This window comes from Nicotiana tomentosiformis, chromosome 5 (genome assembly GCF_000390325.3).
Source record: "Nicotiana tomentosiformis chromosome 5, ASM39032v3, whole genome shotgun sequence".
NCBI lineage: Eukaryota > Viridiplantae > Streptophyta > Magnoliopsida > Solanales > Solanaceae > Nicotiana > Nicotiana tomentosiformis.
The window spans coordinates 45,434,321-45,458,987 of record NC_090816.1 but is presented as its reverse complement, the minus strand read 5'-3'; the positions used below and the strand labels follow the sequence as shown (position 1 = coordinate 45,458,987).

The window sequence follows — 24,667 nt, the reverse complement described above, 5'->3', positions numbered from 1 at the left end:
AAAATCAGCCTATTTTCTGCCCGTTAATACTACATATTTCGCATAAGATTATGCAAGGCTTTATGTTAAGGAGATAGTACGACTTCATGGTGTCCCTATATCTATTATCTCGGATAGAGGAGCTCAGTTTACAGCTAATTTCTAAAGGTCCTTCCAAAAAGGATTGGGGACTCAGGTAAGTCTTAGTATAACCTTTCATCCCCAGACAGACGGACAGGTTGAGCGTACTATTCAGACACTTGAGGATATGTTACGGGCTTGTGTGATAGACTTCAAGGGTAGCTGGGATGATCATCTGCCGCTTATTGAGTTTGCGTATAATAATAGCTATCATTTTAGTATTTATATGGCTCTATACGAAGCTCTTTATGAACGGAAGTGTAGGTCACCTAAAAGATGGTTCGATGTTGGGGAAACTATGTTAGTAGGACCAGAATTGGTACAACAGGCAATCGAGAAGATTAAGCTTATACAGGAAAGGCTATTAACAGCTCAAAGTCGTCAAAAGTCTTATGCGGATAATCGATGACGAGACTTGGAGTTTCAAGTTGACAACTGGGTATTCCTAAAGGTATCACCGATGAAAGGTGTTATGAGGTTCGGTAAGAAAGGAAAACTTAGCCACCGAGTGGACCATATAAGATCATAAGCAAGGTAGGCCAGGTAGCATATGAGTTAGACTTGCCTTCTGACTTGGAGTCTGTACATCCAGTCTTTCATGTGTCTATGCTCCATAAATGTATCGGAGATCCTTCCAGAGTCATGTCAGTTGACGATATTCAAGTCGTAGAGCAGCTATCATATGAGGAAACTCCCATTGTTATACTAGATAGACAGGTTCGGAGATTGAGAACTAAGGACGTAGCTTAGATTAAAGTACTTTGGAGAAACAATAATATGGAAGAAATGACTTGGGAAGCCGAAGAAGACATGGAGTCTAGGTATCCCCACTTGTTTCCTCTTCCAGAGAAGGATCCGACTGAGACATCACAACCTTAAGGTGCGTGTATGGATTCTTGTGTTAGTTGTGGTCATTGGTCGTGTGAGGCTATTGTCGTTATTGGTGATTGTGGCAATATGTAGCATTTAATTATTGAGTTTTCTATAGGAAGGGTTGGCAGTAGTACTATTACAACGGCAACTCTACCAAAATTTATATAGATCCCGGGAAGTTAAACATTCGAGGTCGAATGTTTTTAAGGGGGGAAGAATGTTACATTTCGCATTTTCGTACGTTAAAGTTTCATCGTAAATTAATCGATGTAGGCTCGGGAGTGAGATTACTTTTGAGGTTATAAGTATTTATGATATTTATAATAAAGGATAAGTAAATGCCGTTAAGGTTAGAGGGTAAACAAATTAAAGAAAACGAGTTTCATTAAAGGTTGTCAATTTGGGATAAAATACGGTCGAAGCTATAATACCCGGTATTTATGGACTAGTGCCATACAAAGTACCACATGATCATGATAGTAAGGTATATAAAGTGTGTTAAAAGTAATTAGTATTTTAAGTAATTTGAGATAATTTTTAATTATGTGGATAATTAGTTATATTGATTTTTAGTGGGAGACTAACAAAGTAATTAGAGTTTGTGGATAAGCTTAATGGAGACCCAACGTGGAAGCATGGGATTTAGGTAACAATGACTCTTTGGCTAAGGGATAGGTGACATATTTAGGGAATTTGTTGGCCGGTCAGTCAATATCAGTAGGGGTCCTCTTGCCTAAAAAAAGGAGTCAGCCCAACATGGACAATGATAGGCAGACCAAAGATTTACGCAGTCGTTGCGTCCTTGCTTTGAGCACCGGCATAGCAGAATTCGAATCCGCTGGCTCAGATGAGTGGCTCTTGGCTTCGTAAACATATCTATGTTGTTACTTTCTCACTACCAGAATCACCATTTGGCAGGGCTACTAGGACTTGGGTCTCTCTCTTGGGCGGGGCATCAAGTACATCTATCTTTACCGATTAACCAATTTCTAAACGCTGGAGTAGATCCTAAAGAGATACCACTTCCTCATGAATTTATCTTGAATCGAGATCTTTTGGCTCAACTTTATCCCAGTTTGCCGAGGGAGCAACCCCATTTTTCACCTTGAATTGGTCAAAATATGCGGAATTTCTTACTTTTCGTGGAGGATTAGATCCTGTAACTGGGGGTCTGTGGCTGACTGATATTGCCCATCGCCATTTAGCTATTGCATTTATTTTTCTCGTTGCTGGTCATATGTATAGAACCAATTTCGGGATTGGGCACAGTATGAAAGATCTTTGAAATCCTTGATAGTCTGGAAAGGGAACGCGAATCTAGCCACCACTTTCTTTATTTAAAGAAAAAGAAAGAGGGTGCGGGTCAAATCCGCATCTTTGCGCCCTTTACTTACTTCAAGGGATGGTGCGTCCGATACATGATTGGTTAATGACGATTCTCAACAGCATCTGTAAGATCTCGAGGCTTACTAGACGGAATTCGATCAAAAATGAAAACTTTGGATATTTTTCTTAGAAGGAGATGAACTACCTATAGATTTGTATGTAAGTGCACGATAGGTTACGGTGTTATATACGCAGCACCACCTGATCAGTTGGTATACGTTGATGATTTCGTCCACAGAGGCCGAGATGATATGATAGGATGTCCTCAGAGGCTTGATGTTGTTATGTACACATATACCTACGCATGATACAACATTTATACGCACATGCATGACTTTATAAATATTTCAGGATTCACAAAATTATTTAGACTTACAGGCAGATTCCTTTACTCCATGTTTCATTTATGTCTTTTATGTACTGATTTTCATGCCTTACATACTCGGTACATTATTCGTACTGATGCTCCTATTTACCGGGGCCTGCGTTTCATGCCCGCAAGTGCAGGTAGACAGGATGACGGTCCCCCTATTTAGGATCCTTGATCAGCAAGAGTTGGTGTGCTCTACTTGATCCGGAGCTGTTATTAGTTTTGGTACGCTATTTTTATATGTAGATATAGGTACGGCGGCCCCCAGTCCCGTCCTTTATACAATTTTACACTTTATTAGAGGTTTGTAGACAGTCATGTATAGTTGGATAGTATGTGGCCTTGTCGGCTTCTAGTTTTGGATATATAGTTATCTATAGCAGCCTTGTCGGCTTGCCCTACCGTATTCCGCATGTATATGTATATATGTCTTTTGGACATATTTTCCTCACGTATGCTATTCACGTGACATAACAGTTTATTGACATATGTTATTCATGTTTATATCTTAGATGCATGCTTAGGGGTGTTCGACAGGTAGGAGTCGGGCACTCGTCATGGCCCATCGGTTTGGGTCGTGATAAGGCACCTGACTGGTACCCTCTCCCGCAGTTGTATCAAGTCGTCTACTAGTCGTTTGTTTCCTAGTCAAAGGCATCGTTGAAAGAAAACAAGGTAAATATTAGAGATAAACACTTAAGACTCCGCTCTCTAACTCACGGTGTAGATTTAGAAGGAAGGTAACAACCCTACATGTCCTGTAGCCTCCTGATTATAAATGTGGCACGCTACATATCTATAATCAAGACTCTACTAGACACGGATCATAGACAACTTCTAGGACAGACTTGCTCTGATACCAAGTTTGTCACGACCCAAACTGGAGGGCCATGACTGGAACCCATGCCATATTTGTCGAGCAGCGACTGGCATTTTATCTAACCTTTCTTATTATCCGTAAGGGCCGACGAGGCTAGCATAAATGGTAGACATGAATTATAAACAACCAACAATGACAGATAACGACATGAACATATGTAACATGGGCCGACAAGGTTGTCATAAAGCTATATATAAGGTACGAGCCGACAAGGTCTCCATGATAGACTATACAACAAAAATCAGCCGACAAGGCTATCTAAAACTATACATGAGACAACACCTATCTGTGATCCTCTAAAGAAACATAAGTGCTGTAACATTACCGAGACATGATCCCGACTTACCCATAATTTCTATAATAAAAATACATACCAAGACCACGACAAGTCTGAAGAAGGGATCTCGCCAATAACTGCTGAACTGGGCAGCCTACTATAGTGGGGGAGCTTTATCTACTTGTCTATCAAAATCTGCAGCACGACATGCAACATCCACAAATAAAAGAGACGTTAGTACGAATAAAATACTGAGTATGTAAGGCAGGAAAGCATAAATAAGAATAATAATGTAAAGAGAGATATAAAAGATACAACCTGTAATATCGGAGTGCCTCTAAGGGCGACTAACATGAAATGTGTGTGTGTGTATATATACACACACACACACACACACTTTAAAAAACATACGCCTTTGTGGGCATCATCATCATCATCATATTATACCCAGCCATAATAGGCTCCGTAAAAATGTACTCGGCCATCATAAGGCTCAATAGAATCGTACTCGACCACGTGGAGCTCGGTAAAATCCAACTGATCAGTGGTTGCACAATAGGTTCCGTACCCGGCTGACTATAGAGCGGCTCGGTAGAGTAAAATAGGTACATATATATAATGCATGTTGGACTCATAAAATCACATTTTGAACCTTTCAGAGTGATGTAAGGTCGGTAACCTCCGTATATATTATTAGAGCTAACTCGTCATTATGAATCTTATAAGAATCAGGAAATACCAATAACATTTGATAACATAATAATGAGAGAAGCAACATCAACATGAATCATTCCATAAGGAGGGAAACGATGTAAGTATTGTTAGTTTCTAAGAGTGAAGTATATTTAGAAGCTTGTTCGTTTACATTACGTACAATCGGAGTCGTGCAAAATAAAGAAATGGATTGCCTCACATACTTTGTATATACTGCCGAACCTCAAGGTATGCAAACATCACTGCTCCTTAGTCTACAATAAGAAAAATGATACTATCGTTATCGTTTAAGTGTCGTAACTATTAATATCAATCACAACCTATTTTATGATAAAATGGGCAGCACCTCTCCTATTTATATGACTTCCCATAAGTTACAACAATCACCAAACAACCCAAATAACATCAACAATAATCATATTAAGCCTCTCAAACAGTTTAACAATTGTTACGAGCGGTAAGCTCGGTTCATGTCTAATAACACTATATTTCGAATCCTTCCCCTCTTATTTATATTCAGGAAAATGTTGATAATAACAACACAATATACTCAGGTTATTCCATAAATTTTCCAGCCATAAAACGCTGCAAGAACATCTCCCAAATAGTCCAACAATCAACATACTAACAAGCCTTCCGATAGATATCTCACAAGTTCTAGCTTCAATGACTTAGCAGTAACTTGGATAAGCTTAAATACATGAAGAGTAAGAGGTTCCTTACCTTCAAACAGATAGAAAAACTCCAATTTGAGATTACTTCACCACGAAGTATCCTTCCAACGCAACCCCAAGAACAAGGAAGAGAAATTAGCAGGCACTTCGAGTTTCTCGACACTAGAATTACTTTGAAATACTTGAAATCACTTAGGGTTGATATGAAACCCTTGAGAGAGTATTTTTCAGAACTTAAACCACTTAAAACACCCCTCCCCCCAAACACACGAGCTGGAACCACCACACCAAAATCAGCAACCACAAGAAGAACAAGAAACTCACTAGCATCACGGGATTTGCGACACTTGATTTGTGTTGTTTGTCCTTTGTTTGGGTCTTGAATCACGAGATAACTTTGGGAGAAGGTTTGTAGGTGTCCGAGTTCCGGAGAGAGTGAAAAATAATGAGTAAAAACGAGATGTAGGCGTCACATATAAATCAAGATATTTCCACCGCCTCAAGTGGATCCCAACAGGACTGACTACACAGTCTCACAAAAACGCGAATATGTCTATACTCTGATTTCTTATTGATGAACGGTTTAATGCATTGGAAACTAGACTCGTAGACCTCCAATTTTGTGGGTAGATCATCCCGTATTTCCAATTATATTGGGAGAAAAGCTACATAACATTAGACCCAAATTTTAGTAGAATTGTGAACGTAACTTGCAATAGCTTCTTCCGACTTTTGTCATACAACTTGCTTGACTTCAAAACTTATGATACGGATATTATATGATTCAAATACCTTAAAACACGATCTCCTCAGCATATTAAGCACCCCTAATTTTACCCCAAAAGTACGAGTTACAACATATTTGATTCGTTTAACTTCTATTTTCTAATACTTGTTAACCATTCTTATACACCCTTGTAATATTTAAGACCAATAGGATTAACTTCTTATCATCTCAAAGATAATCTCTTTTCGGATTTACATCGACTAACTTCGACGCAATTTAACGTTCACGAATATGGGTTGTAACATGGTTGTTTCACGTTATGTAATCATTTATGTTTTTCTGATTTAATATTTTTTAACAAAATCATTATATTCACTCGTCTTAGCCGCGTGATATGTCACTTTGTGCACATCAATTATGTCACCGCTGCATAAGCATGATTAACGGTTAGACGCTTGTTAATGATTATATTTGTTTAATGTCAAATTAGGCACGAAGTCCTACTTGTGTGCTATTTCTTGAACCAAAAACAAAAAAAAACAATGTTTCTCTAAGGAAGCCATAAAAAAATCGGCACGTGTAGTTGTGAAGGGCAAAATGGTGAAAGCAGAAAAAGAAGGCAACGCTTTTCGTTACTTCTGGAACCCTCGCACTCACACACTTCTTTCCTCTAACATCGCAGTCTCCCTCTCAAAAACTCCCAATACGTTCAAGATCCGAGGAGCTTGCGGAAAACCCTAATTTTCATCACTTTCTCTTTTGTCATATCTCCATCTTACTTTCATCTTCAGGTACGTTTCCGTTAGCATCGCGTATATGAAACAAAGTTGAGATTTTGTGGCATTTATTTAACTCAACTATTACGTACAAGTGCATAACTTGTGATATTGAATGCTGCAGAATTGGTACTTTCGAGCGAATGAGGGCCTAGTTTGTAGAAGATTGTGAACAACTGTTACTTATGGATTTTAGCCTAGTTTTCTTTACCTACTGTTAGGACTTATGGATTGAATTCGTCATTCTTGAACAGAGAATTATTTCACAGTCTCTCATTGCATTTCTCTGCCTATTCTTTTAGCTGGTAGGTTAGGTGGTGGTGTGAGAACGAAATTTAAACAAAAACATTTAAGTTAATTTCCATAAGAAGTAAATCTTTTTATCAAATCATTGTTGCATGTCAATTATGGGTTGAAACAACCAGATAAAGACTAGGAATTTGCAAATTAAGAACTAACCAAGTAACGATTTGTTTGAGAATCACTGTAGAAAAGATGAAGATCTAAACTTTGTCTTCACATATAATATTATGTAGTTCATTTTTCCTTCTCAAATTCAATGGTGCAGTTCTAAATGTGCAACTGGGGCGAAATAGGTGTTTTAACATTCTCTAAGTCAAAGCATAGTGAAATGAACCAATGAATACCTGCTCATTTGTAATAAGTTCAGTCAACTTGTCTTGAGTTATGGTGATATCAATTATTTGATAATGTTTAATTTTATCCATGATTCTTTGTTGCTGATGTGCTGTGAATGCTTTCCAGTCATGGCGGGTGCAGCTCCAGAAGGATCACAGTTTGATGCTCGGCAATTTGACTCAAAAATGAATGAGTTGTAAGTAGCAGGAGCCAATTATTTTGTTGCTCTCTAATTATGCATCTATAGAAGACTGCACTTGCTTCTTCCTCATTTTTTTTTTGTTTTTTTCTGTATTTATTACTCGAATGAGTTCTGATGCATGCATTTTACTTATATATGCCACGCTATACTTTATAGCATGGATCCAAAAAACTGACTTTTCTTGGATTTTCATTGTAGGCTTTCAGCTGATGGGCAAGATTTCTTTACTTCATATGATGAGGTTTATGATAGTTTTGATGCCATGGGTTTGCAGGAGAACCTTCTGAGGGGCATTTATGCATACGGTTGGTTGAAACATTTTTCCACTTTTCTTCTGCTTGACTAATGCATGCATTATAAAGAAGAAGGGGTGGTGGACTGTTAATATTCTAGGTACAACTGAGTACTTCTGTCCCCTGTTGTTTTGTGACATTTCAGTTTGTGGTTCTGGATCAATGTGAATGTTGTCCTTTTGCTTAACCAATCAAGAAAAGGAAAAAAAATATGAAGAAAGAAACAATGGAATTGCTGCACATACGAGCTCTCCCGCTGATATTGTTATAGTCGGATATTCTCTTTGTTCTGGGCATTGTTCTATCCATTAATCAGGTTACAATGTACTTAATATTGGACTATTTCCATGTAGGTTTTGAGAAACCCTCAGCAATCCAGCAAAGAGGAATTGTACCCTTTTGCAAAGGTCTTGATGTAATTCAACAGGCGCAATCTGGAACTGGGAAAACTGCTACTTTTTGTTCTGGAATTCTGCAGCAACTTGCCTATGAACTGCTGGAATGTCAAGCTTTAGTCTTGGCGCCTACTCGTGAGCTTGCACAACAAATTGAAAAGGTCATGAGGGCACTTGGTGACTACCTTGGTGTGAAGGTACATGCATGTGTGGGAGGGACCAGCGTACGAGAGGACCAACGCATCCTTTCAAGTGGTGTTCATGTTGTTGTGGGAACGCCTGGACGTGTATTTGACATGCTGAGAAGACAGTCACTTCGCCCTGATCATATAAAGATATTTGTATTAGACGAGGCCGATGAAATGCTTTCCAGAGGTTTCAAGGATCAGGTCAACTATTTTAGATTGAAAACTGCCCCTCTGACCAATATGCTTTTTCTCTCCCCCATACATGTGTGCATGTTTCTTTGTACATCCGTACCCTCTTGACATATCTGTAGTGTGAAAGGTTCTCCAACCAGTAAGCTTTTCTGAGATTTTTGTTATTATAATCTGGTGCAATGAATATTTTCTTTTGTTAGTTTTCCATCGTACATGAAAATTGTGACTTGCGAGAAATGGTCCAATTGCTTGGTGCCAGGAGAGGGAGGGAGGCTCAGTTAATGGGAAAGATGGTTGTAGTGCGCAGTGCTGTTAGAGTACTCAATAAGCTCAAAATTTTAGTGGAAAGGGACACGAACAAAATCTCTGTTTTCTCTGTATTGTTATCCTTTCTTTCATATCAAGTATGTTGAACTAAATCCATGTCTTCATTCGCCTAACTATGTGATGTGATAATTTCGTTTTAGCTTTACACTGTTGTCCAAGTTGTTTGGGGCCGAGACATAGTTGTTGCGCCGTTGTAATTGGGTGTGATTTTCTTTTTATCCTTCCCTTTTCCTATGGTGTCTTGAAGGTCTTTCAACATTACTACTCCCTCTGTTTCAAAAGATTGACACTATTTCCTTATTAGTCTGTTTTAAAAAAAAAGGCACCTTTCAATATTTCCTTAATAAGAAGCATTTATAGCCACACAAATGCTATGGTAGGTTTCAGACCACAAGTTTCAAAAGTTTTATTGCCACACAAATGTTATGGCTTATTTAAGACCACATATCTCAAAAGTCTTCCCTTCTTTATTAAAGTTTGTGCCAAGTCAAACTAAGATAATCTTTATTGAAACGGAGGGAGTATGAATTAAATTAGAACCCCCCCGACACACACACTTGCATGTGTTTGTACATCCACTGTTGTCGACATGACTTATTTGCCCCAAGATTTATGCTCGTTCAACTCTTTTTGCCTCCAGATCTATGATATTTTCCAGCTTCTGCCTCCTAAGATTCAGGTTGGTGTATTCTCTGCTACTATGCCTCCTGAGGCACTTGAAATCACAAGAAAGTTCATGAACAAACCTGTAAGGATTCTTGTGAAGCGTGATGAGCTGACCTTAGAAGGTATCAAACAGTTTTACGTCAATGTGGATAAGGAAGAATGGAAGCTCGAAACCCTGTGCGACCTGTATGAAACATTAGCCATTACACAGAGTGTGATCTTTGTGAATACCCGTCGCAAAGTTGATTGGTTGACAGATAAGATGCGAAGCAGAGACCATACAGTGTCAGCTACCCATGGTGATATGGACCAGAACACTAGAGATATTATAATGCGTGAATTCCGTTCCGGGTCCTCCCGTGTTCTCATCACTACTGATCTTTTGGCCCGAGGAATTGATGTCCAACAAGTCTCCCTAGTTATAAACTTTGATCTTCCCACGCAGCCTGAGAATTATCTTCATCGTATTGGACGTAGTGGACGGTTTGGTAGGAAGGGTGTGGCCATCAACTTCGTTACAAAGGATGATGAGAGGATGCTGTCTGATATTCAGAGGTTTTACAACGTTGTTATTGAGGAGCTGCCAGCGAATGTTGCTGATCTCCTGTAAAAGCTTTTTCCTTGCTTCAGTGGCAAAAATATAGAAGCTGGTACTGTTTGGGCGGGGTTCTCTCTCCACACATATACCTCTTTTCTCCCTCCGCCCTCTCCTTTCATTTTCATATTTTCGTTGTGTAATGAATGTCTAATTTAATGGTCCTAGTGTCTGAGATTATGAACTTGTGAGTAATTTACACTAGCGTTGTTTAATCAATCACTATATTATACATTGGTGTAGCTGCTGCTAGTTTTTGACATCAAAGGGTTGTATCTGAAGTACAATGTCAAAGTATGAAATCATTCACGTTGTACTTGCAAAGAGATGCTTCAATTGGGACGGCAGATTTGAAATTGGGAGACAATTTCTCTACTACAAACAATTTTAATGTACTTTGCTAATGCAGTTCCCGAATTGATTCCAAGTCTTTATATTCATGATTAGAAATCATTTGTCTAAAATTTGGAAATTATGAATACTAGGTAGTGTTGGCAAAATGGATAAAAATAATAATTAGTCATCCATATTATCCATTAAAATATTAGTTGGATAATGAACTTTTTAAAAATGGGTCAAATATGGATAAAAATCATATTATCCACTTAGAAAATGGATAGCCAATAGATAACTAATGAGTTTAATTTTTACATTTGTAAAGACTCAAATTGGGGGTTACTCAAGTTTGGGAGACTAGAAATTTTCTCAAAAGTGAGCATATTCAAGAAGCCATGATAATATGGATATTCATATTATCCACAGGTCAACCCATTTTCTATCCGTATTAAATATAGATCGGGTTGGATAATTTATTCGTTTTGCATTACCTGTTTTCGACCGCCCATATCCGATCCGACCCTCCCCGCCCGTTTGCCACTCCTCATACTAGGTGTAGATATAAATTGAGTTAGAGATGCAATGAATATTAAGTCTTTTCATTTGACTAAGCCTTGCATAGAATTATCCGACATTTATACTAGTTAAAAATTGTTATGAAATATAACTCAAATTAACAATATAGAACAAGAAAAAACAAGCTAAGAGATATAGAGAGAAAGGGAGAAGAGATTTTTATTTCTTCTTTAATTGTGTGTATTTTTCTATCTTTTACAAGACCTTTATATAGACATGAAAAGTGAATAAAATATGTCATTGAACATAGAAAATATGTCATTGAATATGTCATTAAGCATTTGAGATGAATATCATGGAGGAAGAGTAGACATCCACCATAATTTGATATTTCTTATAACACTCCCCGTTGGATATCCATAGATAATGTGCATCGTTAAAACCTTATTAGAGAAAAAAAATCCTAGTGAAGGAAAAAGAGTACACATGTTTAGAAATACGCTTTTTGGTTGCCTCATTAAAAACCTTGCAAGAAAAACCCAGTGGGACAAAACCTTGTAAGGGAAAAAGGGTACACCGCGTATTAACTCCCCCTGATGAGAGCATCAATTCACATCCTTGAGCCTTCACATCCCAATCTTGTACACTAGTTTCTTGAAGGTTGACGTCGGTAGAGATTTGGTGAACAAATCAGCCATATTTTCACTTGAACGGATATGTTGCACATTGATATCACCATTCTTTTGAAGATCATGTGTGAAAAATAATTTTGGTGAAATGTGCTTTGTTCTATCTCCTTTTATGAATTCTCCCTTCAATTGAGCTATGCATGCTGCATTGTCTTCATACAAAATTGTGGGTAGTTTGTCACGCTTCAAACCACATTTGTATCGAATAAGGTGTATTACAGACCTCAACCATACACATTCTCGACTTGCTTCATGAATAACAATTATCTCAGCATGATTAGATGAAGATTGATTGCTTAGTCGATCGCCAAGATATTGCAGTGCCTCCATATGTAAACATATAGCCTGTTTGAGATCGAGCCTTGTGTGATCAGATAAATACCCAGCATCGGCATAACCAACAAGATCGGGACTGTAATCATTGCCATAAAATAAGCCCATATCGGTAGTCCCTTTTAGATACCGCAATATATATTTGATTCCATTCCAATGTCTCCTTGTAGGAGCAGAGTTATATCTTGCTAAGACATTAACTTAAAACGTTATGTCAGGCCTTGCGGTGTTATAAAGATACATTAGCACACCAATTGCACTAAGATATGGTACTTCAGGACCAAGAAGCTCTTCATTCTTTTCTTGAGGTCGGAACGGGTCCTTATTCACATCAAGTGATCGAACAACCATTAGAGTACTTAATGGATGTGCTCCATCCATGTAAAACCGTTTCAATAGCTTTTCTATGTAGGCAATTGATGAACAAAAATCCCGTTTGCCAAATGTTCAATTTGCAAACTGAGACATAATTTTGTCTTTCCGAGATCTTTCATCTCGAATTCCTTCTTTAAATAATCAATTTCCTTTTGGAGTTCTATAGGAGTTCCAATAAGGTTTATGTCATCAACATATACGGCAAGTACAACAAACTCCGATGTTGTTTTCTTTATAAAAGCACATGGACAAATGGAATCATTTATATAACCTTCCTTTAATAAATATACACTAAGGCGGTTATATCATATTCTTCCTGATTGTTTTAGATCATACAAAGATCTTTGCAATTTGATTGAAAACATTTTTCTTGACTTTGAATTATGTACGTCAGGCATTTTAAATCCCTCGGGAATTTTCATGTATATCTCATTATCAAGTGAGCCGTATAGGTAGGCTGTATCCACATCTATTAAATGCATGTCAAGCGTTTCATGGACAGCAATACTAATGAGATAACAGAACGTTATAGCATCCATAACAGGAAAATACATCTCTTCATAATCGACACCAGGCCTTTGTGAAAATCCTTGTGCAACAAGGCATGCCTTATATCTTTGTACCTCATTTTTCTCACTCATTTTACGTACAAAGACCCATTTATAGCCAACAGGTTTAACACCATTAGGTGTTTGGACTATAGACCTAAAAACTTCACGTTTCGCAAGTGAATCCAACTCAGATTGGATTGCTTCTTGCCATTTTGGCCAATCACATCTTTGTAAACATTCTCCAATAGATTGAGGTTCGAGATCCTCATTATCTTGCATAATGCTAGATGCAACATTGTATGCAAAGACATAATCTACCACTATATTCAATTGATTTAAATTTGTCTCAATATCGATTGGATTTATTGATAGTTCCTTATTTTTTTGAGTCTCAGGCTCATCGATATCCTCATGAATTTCAGGATTGGTTAAATCATGGGTTTCTTTATGAGACTCTTTCGTAGTGTCATCTTGATCATTTATTTTCCTTTTCCTAGGATTTCGATCCTTAGAACCCAATGGTCTGCCACGCTTTAGACATGTTTTTGACTCATTAGCTATGACACTAGAAGATTTTTCAACAGGGACATCAATACAGATTGGAACATTCTCTGCACGGATATGTGATTTCGTTATCCTTTTCAGATCCGTAAATGCATCTGGCATTTGATTTGCTATTTTTTGCAAATGGATAATCTTTTGTACCTCTTTTTTCACAAATAGAGGCACGTGGATCAAGATGAGATAATGATGGATTTTTTCACGAAATTTCCCATTTGATTTCGCCAATTTCTCCCCCTAATTTGGGGAAAAATGCCTCATCGAATTGACAATCTGCATATCGAGCAGTGAACAAATCTCCCATTAATATTTCGAAGTAGCAAATAATGGAGGGCGATTCAAACCCAACATATATTCCTAACCTTCTTTGGGGAACCATCTTGGTACGATATGGCGGTACTACAGGCACATATACAGCGCATCCAAAAATTCTTAGATGAGATATATTAGGTTCATGACCCAAAACTAATTGCAACGGGGAATATTTCTGATAATTTGTCGGCCTGAGACGAATTAGCATTGCTGCATACAAAATGGCATGACCCCAAACAGAAGTGGGTAATTTCGTTTTCATGAGTAACAGTCTTGCTATCAATTGCAGACGTTTAATCAAAGACTCTGCAAGGCCATTTTGAGTGTGAACATGAGCTACAATATGTTTCACTTTTATCCCAATTGATAAGCAATAATTATTAAATGCTTGGGATGAAAACTCAGCAGCATTATCAAGTCGAATAGACTTAATTGGATTATCGAGAAACTGTGCCCGTAATCGAATTATTTGTGCCATTAATTTTGCAAACGCCAGGTTGCGAGATGACAATAGGCACACATGAGACCATCTAGAAGATGCATCTATTAAGACCATAAAATATCTAAACGACCCACTAAGTGGATGAATAGGTCCACAAATATCCCCTTGTATACGTTCCAAAAACGCAGGGCACTCAATCCCAATCTTTGTTGGTGATGGTCTAATAATCAACTTGCCTTGATAACAAGAAGTGCAAGAAAACTCATTATTTAAAAGAATATTTAAATTCTTTAATGGATGCCCATTTGAGTTCTCTATAATTCGTCTCATCATAATTGATTCAGGATGTCCCAATCGATCATGCCAAAGTACAAAAGTATTGGAATTAGAAACCTTTTGGTTTACAATAGAATGTGCCTCAATTGCACTAATTCTTGTCCAATACATACCACAAGATAAAGATGGGAACTTCTCAATAACCCTTTTCTGGCCAGAGACATTCTTGGTAACGATGAGATATTCGAGATTATTCTCATCTATTGTCTCAATATGAAATCCATTTAGACTGATATCTTTAAAACTCAACAAGTTCCTCTTGGACTTGGAAGAGAACATTGCATTCTCTATGATAAGTATTGTTCCCTTAGGCAGAGTTATATTAGCTCTTCTAGAGCCTTCAATTAGATTACTACTACCAGAAATTGTAGTAACATCTGTCTTACACATACCTAAATGAGAGAAATATTTCTTCTCTTTGAATATTGTATGTGTTGTACATGAATCAATTAAGCAAATATTTTTACAATTGAACAGGTTTGCTTTGAAAGATATCCATATTTGCTTCCCATGGTTTGACATACAAAAGAAGTATATGAATAAATATTAGTATTTTTAGAGAAAAAGGAAAAGAAATAAAGTTAAACCAATAATTCAATATTGACCTTTTAATGCATTTTCTAGCAAATTCTAATTATTATACAAATAATTACGCAGAAAAAAATAATACAATTATAAGTACATTACACATATGACTAATACAACTACAACAAATTTATTTACATGTATAAGTTATTTGCATTTTCCTATACATTGTGTGAAAAATAATTGATCTGTGTAAGAAAAGAATATACTTAGTTGCTTCTCTTTTCTTTATTCATAATATTTCATCCATGTACATGAAAAAAATTAAGGATGAAGTAACAAAAGTTGTTCCAGGGTGTTTGTAAACCTCTTCTTAAAGAGAATTAAAGTAACGTAAAGAAAAATCAAAAGGCATTAAAAGATAAGTGAGACTAGAACACTAATTACTTAGATATTACTCATTGTTTGTGAAATTTATGAAATTTAGGAAATACATATATTTTTAAAAACTACATAAGAAGTATTATTAAGTGCAATAAAAATTACAAGATGTTTATTCATTAGATACTACAAATAGGAAAACATAAAAATCAAACTGCTCAATCATCTTTAACCATAGATCCATCACCGATCGAGTGGTTTATTTTTCTATGAGGGTGCTCAAAAATATCTGCCACATCCAAGTGGGTGATGTCAAATTCATTGTCATTGCCAAAATTAGCTTCAGGAGCTTTATTCTTTAGAGATGCTTGATAAAGCTCAACCAAATATTTTGGTATTTGACAAATATTTGCCCAATGCCCTTTTCCACCGCAACGATAACATTCAGTTTCTGAACCATTTGCCCTTGGCCCTTTCCACTTTTGGTGGTTATTTTTCTTTAGGGGGTGATTAACACCAGGAAACTTTTTTCCATGGCCACGACCACGACCACGACCACGAACAGGGTCACGACCTTTTCCACACTTAGAATAATGAGAATACACCTCATTCACTTCAGGCAATGGTGTAGACCCAGTGGGTCGATTTTCGTGATTTCTCATGAGCAAGTCATTGTTTCGTTCAGCCACAAGGAGAGGAGAAATCAACTCAGAATACTTCTTGAAACCTTTCTCTCGGTAATGCTGTTGCAAGACCATATTGGAGGCATGAAATGTTGTGAACGTTTTTTCAAGCATATCATAATCAGTGATAGTATCTCCATCGAGTTTCAATTTAGAAGTAATTCTGAACATCGCAGAATTATATTCAGAAACAAACTTAAAGTCTTGGAGCCTCAGATGAGCCCAATCATATCGTGCTTGTGGAAGAGTGACCAACTTTAAGTTGTCATATCTTTCCTTTAAGCCATTCCACAAAACAAGTGAATCTTTGACTGTGAGATATTCTATCTTCAACCCTTCATCAAGGTGATGGCGCAAGAAAATCAAGGCCTTAGCACAGTCTTGGGTAGATGCTTTATTTTTGTCTTAATGGCGTCTCCAAGACCCATTGCATCTAAATAGATTTCAGCATCCAACACCCATGTCATATAGTTCTTACCCGAAATTTCAAGGGCAACGAACTTTCTTTTCATAATATCAGTCATAATTAAAAGAGGAGAAAAGTTATACCTTAGTCTTCTCAAAGAGCTTCTTGAGACGGTAGAGTCTCGTGCTGATAACGTGTTATGAAATATAACTCAAATTAACAATATAGAACAAGAAAAAACAAACTAAGAGATATAGAAAGAAAGGGAGAAGAGATTCTTATTTCTTCTTCAATTGTGTGTATTTTCCTATCTATTACAAGGCCTTTATATAGGCATGAAAAGTGAAAAAAATATATCATTGAATATGTCATTAAACATAGAAAATATGTCATTAAGCATTTGAGATGAATATAACGGAGGAATAGTAGACATCCACCATAATTTGATATTTCTTATAACAAAAATAATATTATTGGGTGGATAGTCAAGCGCTCAAAAGTTGATCCAAATATTACCATTATTAAAAAGAAAAGAAATTCCTTAAGAACTACCAATTTCCGCATAGATCTATGTTTACTTTCCCAATGCAAATCAAATTTCGCACATTCAGGTTCATTTAGTTCAAGTTGATTTGTTAATGACATTTAGGAAAGGACCTATAAAGTTCTAAATAATTCGAGACCACCTTTCTCAATATATCTAACACGCTGAGAAAACTAACATCCAAAAGGGCAATCTGATAAGAGGGGTACTTCCCCTGTTTTACCAACTCTGGCCATATGAACGTCGAAACTTCGTCCGCACTCACCTTGGGGACGAAAACGAAGAGATGGGCGTAAACTTTGACTTTGTTACAAGATAAAATTGAAGGAAGATAAGATTTTGCACATGCTTGAAAACTAAAGCATTAACAGTACCCAGAATTTGTGAGAACTACTGAGTTTGCACTCTAAGTGACATTCGACCAAAACATTACTATGGACCATCTTATCTTAGTATTACAACGACTCAATATACAGTTTCACTAGTCCCCATCATCTGGATGAGGTTTAAATATTATGGAAGATGCCTGATTGCACAGGCACCAAAACAATATAAAGAGCCATGCACGGCAATGAGCTTGTATTGAAACCACCTGACTCCCTGCATTAGAGCACTCATTCAGATCTATTTATTTCTTATAGATCTTTGCTTGAACGAATCACACTCTAGATCCCTAAATTCCAACCCGAAATTCAAGAAAAATCAACTTTTAGGGCCTCAATTCTACCTGAGGTCTAGCACACTGAGTCAGAAATTTACAAGAATGTGATGAAAGGGTTTCCAATCATTAGTGACCCCTATCTTCCTCATCGAAATGTAAACTCTCAATTCCTTTGAGTGTGGTTTCATAGTTCTTTATACCAGAAGTATTCCTGCCAGATGAAGCATGTTTAGCGTCTGATGAGCCAACAAATGGGGAGCTTCTCTGTCCACTTGATATTTTGTGCATGGTTGCTGGACTTGCCTCAGGCGTTCGAGAACGTGTAGGATCAGAGTCATTTCCCATAGTGAAAGTCTCTCGGCTGCCAGAGACTAGACCTCGCCTCAATGATCCACTTGATCTTCCAAGGAAAGTGGAGCTTGACAACTGCAAAATTGGAATGATTCATTATAATCTGGGGGAAAAGATCACTTATGGCATAGACCACGTTTCCATTTCAACAATGTAGAAACCTAAGAAACACACATCTCTATTATTATTATTTTCCTGGGATTAAGGAAATACAGAAATAGTATTCTTTGTCCAAGGTGATAAGCATCTGAATTCTGTAGCAAGAGTTATATTTGAACTAGCAACGCAGTTCAACAAGAAGACAATTACACTGCAAGATTTTACTACTCTTGATTATGGACTGATCTCTTTCCCAGAAATGGCCCTTTGAGAGCTCCAAAATTTAAAATCTTATCAAAGTTCATATTTGATCCAACAACTCAAACTTACCATAGCATCCTTGCTAGTAGAATCATTTCTGAGAGGACTTTTCTGCTTGGACAAACTTCCTGCATTTATAAGCGGTCCAGAATTCCTCCTTCGAGAAGGATCTGCTGGTTGTCTTCCTTCTTCCTCACCTGCAAATGATTGAGAATCGGGGTGAGGAAAATCCCGAATGAAAGAGAGCACAGAGGTCTTGAGCAGTACCCATGTGTAGGTGAGGAAAAGCCAATTTTCTCAATTTAGAACACAAGAATTAGGACAGGTACACTGGAAGATCACCTGACTGCCTTTCTGCATTAGGGATAGCTGGAGGCATGCCTGAGCTGGTTCCAGCACCAGCACCCTAATAAAAAACAGCCATCATAAGATATAAGCTCTGCACACAGGTAGAAATATGATATTCCACCACTTACAAGAGGTCGGGAAGGAGGAGCTGCAATTTGCGATTGCTGATACTTCAAAATGGTCCAATCAAAAACATAGTCAAACTGAAAGCCTGCAATGCAAATAAAAGTGTAAACGGGAGCCTAGATTGAAAATTATCAGTTAAAAATAGAAGCATCTCAAAATTCATCTTAGACCTTCGCGGATGAAGAGGTCACGAAATATTCTCTTCAGATAAGCATAATCTGGTTTATCCTCAAAGCGAAGTGAACGACAGTAATGGAAATATGATGCAAATTCAGTAGGATAACCCCGGCATAAAGCCTGCAAAATTGTAAACCAATTCTCCATACAGATGTCCAAGTAGAATCCAATCACCAAATCAGAAAATAAATTACCTCAATAGATGTTGACACCTTTTTTTCACTAATTTTCTCATACTTCTGCTTCTTAGTTCCTGCTTTCAACCCCTGCCAAGGAAGACTGCAATAAAAAGATGTCAAACACAAGCTGAATAAAACAAGAGCGAGGAAAGAAATTGCAGCAAAATTTACCTTCCTCTTAGGAAGTACATGAGGACATATCCAAGAGATTCTAAATCATCCCTCCTGCTTTGTTCTGTAACAGCGGTAATAGCATATTAAGTGAGAAACACAGCAGAGTTAAACTGCACAAAGAGTGAACACACAAATATAAATAACAGGGACACTTACCAATACCAAGGTGAGTATTCATGCTAGCATATCTTGCAGTGCCAGTCAAGTTTTTGTTCTCTCTGCAGTGTCAAACACCATGTCTTATAAGGCACAGGCAAAATACGATACGCAAATGACAGATAACTGAATGCATGTGCATGCACACAGAAAAGAATTCAAGGACACTCTTAACTGTGTTGCATTTAACAGTCTTTTTAAATGGAATATGCGCATATCCCCATCATAAGAATTTTCAGCAGCACCAAGGCAAATGTATTTGTTACATAACAGATCCTACAGAAATGCACTTTGAATTGGCTTAGCATCATCTATCTGTCATTATCATATAACCCCAGCTGGAGTCTTTTTTCTTTAAGATACATATAACCCCAGCTGGAGTTTTACATTTTCCTAACTAGAGCAAAAAAGAATTATATCTGTTTCTGTCTTCTCTAATTATTTTTTTGGATAAAAATTTGTCAGTAATTAACAAACAAAACATTCTTCATATTACATAATATCCAAAGGTATGGAACCTTAGTTGTATAAACGGAATGCTCAGCCTTTCTCTTCAGCTGGGAATGCTAAGCTAACCAGAAAAGACTTTTGCACCTATCAAAATCAAGAGGAAGAACGAAATGGGCGGGGGGGGGGGGGGGGGTATACTATTAAATTACCTGTAAGGTATGTGTTGGTGAGTTGAAGTGTCTCTGTATTTCTTGGCCAGACCAAAGTCGATTACAAAGACCTGCATTTTAAGTCAAATCTAAGTACAGTAACACAAAATCCTGGGAATTTGTGAGAACAAAGAGTTAGAAAATAGTAATAAAAATAAAGGACCTGATTTGCACGCCTTCCCAAGCCCATAAGAAAATTGTCCGGTTTAATATCGCGGTGCAAAAATGATTTAGAATGAACAAACTCAATGCGATTTATCTGCAGTAAAAATCAAAATAGCCATGTCATCACCAAGTTCAGGTAGGATTACTAACGTCAGAATAAGAAACATTATAAGTGTTAACCATTTGATCTGCAAGCATCAGAACTGTCTTCAGGGAAAGTTTCCTGCTGCAAAAGTTAAATAAATCTTCAAGACTGGGTCCGAGCAAATCCATGACTAGAACATTGTAATTTCCCTCCACACCAAACCACCTCACATTTGGAATTCCAGCTACAACAGAAGTATCACAATTAGAACCCCTAATCATAGAAATGTAGTCAAAAGTAGAGTAAAGAGAGAGAAGGTTTGTTTTTCAAAAAAGACAGTAGAAGTTATTACTTCCTCCCTGCAAAATCCTGTACAACTTTGACTCATATAGCAACTGAGGATGCTTTGTTTTGACATTTTCCTGCAAAATCACCAGCATTTATCACACACTAAATTACAATGGAAGAATTAATGCACAAGTCATTCACATAGTTGGAGCCAAAAAAGAAGAAAGAGATGAAGACACACATACACAAAGAGATAAATAAAAAAGATGAACGCTTGCAGATATGTAACATCTTAAAAGTATTTGCGACACAAACATATGCTATATATGGGGTTCTATCCATCTTTTTCCCCAGTTCAAGAATCAACTGATAGTTTATGTTTCAAAGCTATGAACAATGATGTTATGTAGTATGCATGTTGGCGGCTGTGGGCAGTGGGCACCAGCAGTTCCATTTCACTTTGTGAGAGCACCATTTGCCAAAAAGGAAAAAAGTAGACCAGAAATTGGCCTATATGCACCAACTTTCTTTGGGGTGGGGGGATTGGTTAGAGGAAGGGGGAGAAATGAGTTCATCCACTTGTGGAACTAAATAATGAAGCACAAATTTCTCAATTACCTACTTGAACTCAAGCAAAAAAGACTATTCTGTTAGAGCATTCCCTGTCTGTCTGAGCAATTGAACAAGATGCCAAAACTACATAAGCTTTTTAAACCTAATCACCTCCAGATCACCACATTCCGTGTTAGCTTTAAGGATTGACCGCTCAAACTAAAAACATGCGCAATTAGAATGTCTGTAGAGAAATCAAATCATAGTTTACTTGTTCCTCTTATGTAAATTTACAGAAAACAGGAGCTAAGCTCCCGTTTGGCCATAAATTTTGGCAATTTCTTTTTCTTTTTCAAATTTTTTTGAAAACATTGTTTATTCGTGGAATATTATGATCAGTTTTTGAAAAAGAATTGGAACAAAAATTTTAAGTCCCCAAAAACGGGTTTAGGGTAGTTTTTGAGTGAAATTTTTTCTTCCACTCACAAAGCTTCAGCTTTTTTTTCAAATAAAATGCATGTCCAAATACAACTTCAACTTCCAAAAATTATTTTCTAAAACAACTCCTTTTGCAAGTTTCAATCAAATCAATGTCTAAATGCTAGCTAAGAAAATAGAATGATTATAAATCCCCACAAAGGGCAATCCTAGTCTAGTTGGATTGTTTCATTCTTTAAAGTAAATGCTGTCTCCAGCCAAAACCGGCAGCTGATATTTTTTATTTTTTCAAAAAGGCAATGCTGAAGTTAAGAAAAAACTGTCATATTTATGCCACAGAGCTTGACCATGCATGATGTTTAAGAAAAAGGGAAGACTTTTGACATGTAAGGTAAATAGATGCAAGATACAAACATCACAGTTAATATTAACAATTTAATGAAAAATGGTAACGGTTCTACATGTCACTTTCTATTCCTCTCCTAACAAGTCATATCAATAAGAGTAAATTGGGAATGTTAAGATCTAATAATCTCCAAATACAAAAAAGTGCCAATCTTTTCATGACAAAATAAAGAAAAGAGTGACATAAACTGATACCCGCTTGAGGTGCCGAAGGGTTTTATTTCTGAAACCAAGAGGGTTTTTTCTGACACCGTCAATGGTGGTTATAAAGAAGTGTGTTTTGCTATGGGGCTGCAGGAAATGAGGCTAATTTTGGCCAAACTGCAGAGGTAGTACATTGTTCTCTCCCAACGGTGGTACTGGTCAGGAGAGTGAATCTCGGTAGTCTGCTATAACTTCCGATGCTGTAAAAGGGTCTTCACTGAAATATCCCAGAGCGCACAAGACAAAGAGCTTCTTTAGATGCTAAGTGCAGCATGACAAGTCCCCAGGCAAATGAAACCACTACTCGCAATATGCCTTGTGTACCAAAATACCCAAACAACATTTCAGTGTTCACCTTCCTTGAAGTCCCCTGCCTTGTCACGCAGCCCATCCCAAAGCCACAACTTCACAGTCTGCAGCTTTGAGGAATTCTTGGGGAGATGAACACTGGAAATAATTTTAGCGGAAGCTGTGATATGCTCAACCAAAACCCTGTTTAGAATTGGGATAACATTTTCCCATGGCTGGTGGGTGAGCAAAGATTCTGGAAGGGCTTTTTGCCTCTGTTATCTAGAAGGGTAGAGAACAATCTCCGACAAGGGTTTCAGGGTTTCTTAAAATTTATGTTGTCTTTGTTTGCTCACTTAGCAAACATCTGTTAGCTTCAGTCAACCAGGGACCAAAATTGTACACTAAGTTTAATTGAGGGTCAAATGTGCTCAATCGAATAATATGGGGACCAAAAGAGGAGTAATGCAAAATAACTAAAGGACTAAAACTACTATTTCCCCGAAAGTTTTCTTGCTTTAAGATAAATCCAATGATAAATCATGCATAGCATACATGCTCAACTTCACAAACAATGAAAAATGCATACTATACAACAAACTAGGAAGCAAAAGCCTTCATTCACATGTACTTGAACAAATCGAAAAGACAGTATGATATAATTGAAGCTCACAAAATATGCAATTACATCAACATGTTACGCTACTAAGTCATCAACTAACTAATTTGGCACATAAATTTCTACAAACAGCTTATTTCCAAATGAATCACGAAGCCTTTCTGCCCTAAAAGGGGGATTATCACTTATGTTATGACCACTGAGGTACAAATCGTCACTCTGGAGTTCAATTCATCTGTTCTTGATAACTGAACTATCCCTTTGGGGACAGCATGCGATAACTTTGACACATAATTGTTAACTTCAAAGTCAACCATCAATAAAACACATACTACTGATACTTACAGAAAAACACATAACAGAAACAAAAAACAACTTCCAATAAACTGTAAATTCATTTGCAACAAATATTCAATAGAACTACACTTAATTACTAAAAGAAATCACTTACCAACTTAATTGCTACTTCCTCATTAGTCTGTATATTAGTACCTGCACCACATAATCATAATTAAAAGAACAAAAGTAAATAAAAAATCAATCAATCAACATAGACAAGAAATAGAGTGAAAAATCTTTTGCAAAAAAAATAAAAAAATCAAACCGAGATAGATCTCTCCAAATGATCCACTGCCAATTTTCCGACCCAGTCGATACTTGTTCCCAACACGAGGCTCCATCAAAACCCTAATTTCGTCACTGAATTTCGAAAAGCTTCCAAAACCCTAGCTTTTTAAAGCAAGAAACAAATACATGAACTCAGTACAAAGATCTAAAAAGGCATCGAAGTGTGATTTTCTCTCATCGCTGTCTATCTACAAAAGCTAGGGTTTGGTTTGAAGAAAATAGAGAGAGAGAGAAAAAAGAATCTTCAGTGTTTCTCTCTCTATATTTATATACTTCTTGCACATATGCTTTTCCCTTTTCGGTTTTTTCCATCTTCCTGAGTTTGCCAGTGAAGCGCGTTTGTGAGAAACAATTTTTGGAGGGTGAACCTACGCGTTGAGATGACGCGTGACGGAAGGTTCGACTGGAATGGGGTAGTCCAACATTAGGTGTTACTCTGTTGGTTATGTGGATTGTGGGGTCAGGAAAAGTGGCATATGCACACATCGCTGGCAAAAGGCTCGTGTGTCACGTGACTTGGT

The 24,667-nt window shown here is 37.2% G+C and overlaps 3 protein-coding genes across 4 annotated transcripts; 1 reads left to right on the top strand and 2 right to left on the bottom strand.

The window, feature by feature from the left end:
• Window positions 1-6,652: 6,652 nt before the first annotated feature.
• Window positions 6,653-10,618, top strand: LOC104093849 (eukaryotic initiation factor 4A-15). 2 transcript variants are annotated; one of them, XM_018770001.3, is made up of 6 exons: window positions 6,665-6,812; window positions 6,922-6,962; window positions 7,563-7,632; window positions 7,837-7,943; window positions 8,285-8,715; window positions 9,674-10,618. In XM_018770001.3, exons 3-6 carry the CDS (start codon window positions 7,565-7,567, stop codon window positions 10,307-10,309), a joined length of 1,242 nt encoding a protein of 413 aa, XP_018625517.1. In that variant the 5' UTR covers window positions 6,665-6,812; window positions 6,922-6,962; window positions 7,563-7,564; the 3' UTR covers window positions 10,310-10,618. The 2 variants fall into 2 exon arrangements, with proteins under 2 accessions (XP_009597977.1, XP_018625517.1); XM_009599682.4 differs by lacking the exon at window positions 6,922-6,962 and having other exon boundaries at window positions 6,653-6,812.
• A 5,251-nt stretch (window positions 10,619-15,869) lies between these two features.
• On the bottom strand, window positions 15,870-16,505 carry LOC138892271 (uncharacterized). The gene has a single exon (XM_070175976.1). It carries the CDS (start codon window positions 16,503-16,505, stop codon window positions 15,870-15,872), a length of 636 nt encoding a protein of 211 aa, XP_070032077.1.
• A 1,100-nt stretch (window positions 16,506-17,605) lies between these two features.
• On the bottom strand, window positions 17,606-24,400 carry LOC104093850 (casein kinase 1-like protein 2). The gene is made up of 14 exons (XM_009599684.4): window positions 24,124-24,400; window positions 23,971-24,011; window positions 21,078-21,147; window positions 20,821-20,969; window positions 20,639-20,734; window positions 20,476-20,546; window positions 19,817-19,878; window positions 19,658-19,721; window positions 19,502-19,586; window positions 19,301-19,427; window positions 19,133-19,215; window positions 18,999-19,062; window positions 18,726-18,853; window positions 17,606-18,371 (listed from the first exon to the last, which is right to left on the bottom strand). Exons 1-14 carry the CDS (start codon window positions 24,197-24,199, stop codon window positions 18,072-18,074), a joined length of 1,416 nt encoding a protein of 471 aa, XP_009597979.1. The 5' UTR covers window positions 24,200-24,400; the 3' UTR covers window positions 17,606-18,071.
• Between the last annotated feature and the right edge of the window lie 267 nt (window positions 24,401-24,667).

Coding starts and splice junctions, on each gene's coding strand:
- LOC104093849 (XM_009599682.4), top strand. CDS start 7,565: ATGGCGGGTGCAGCTCCAGAAGGATCACAGTTTGATGCTCGGCAATTT. Junction 7,633..7,836: donor GACTCAAAAATGAATGAGTT/GTAAGTAGCAGG, acceptor TTTTCATTGTAG/GCTTTCAGCTGATGGGCAAG. Junction 8,716..9,673: donor CCAGAGGTTTCAAGGATCAG/GTCAACTATTTT, acceptor TTTTGCCTCCAG/ATCTATGATATTTTCCAGCT.
- LOC138892271 (XM_070175976.1), bottom strand. CDS start 16,505: ATGTTCAGAATTACTTCTAAATTGAAACTCGATGGAGATACTATCACT.
- LOC104093850 (XM_009599684.4), bottom strand. CDS start 24,199: ATGGAGCCTCGTGTTGGGAACAAGTATCGACTGGGTCGGAAAATTGGC. Junction 19,216..19,300: donor TGACCTCTTCATCCGCGAAG/GTCTAAGATGAA, acceptor TTTGCATTGCAG/GCTTTCAGTTTGACTATGTT. Junction 18,372..18,725: donor CTACTAGCAAGGATGCTATG/GTAAGTTTGAGT, acceptor CCAATTTTGCAG/TTGTCAAGCTCCACTTTCCT.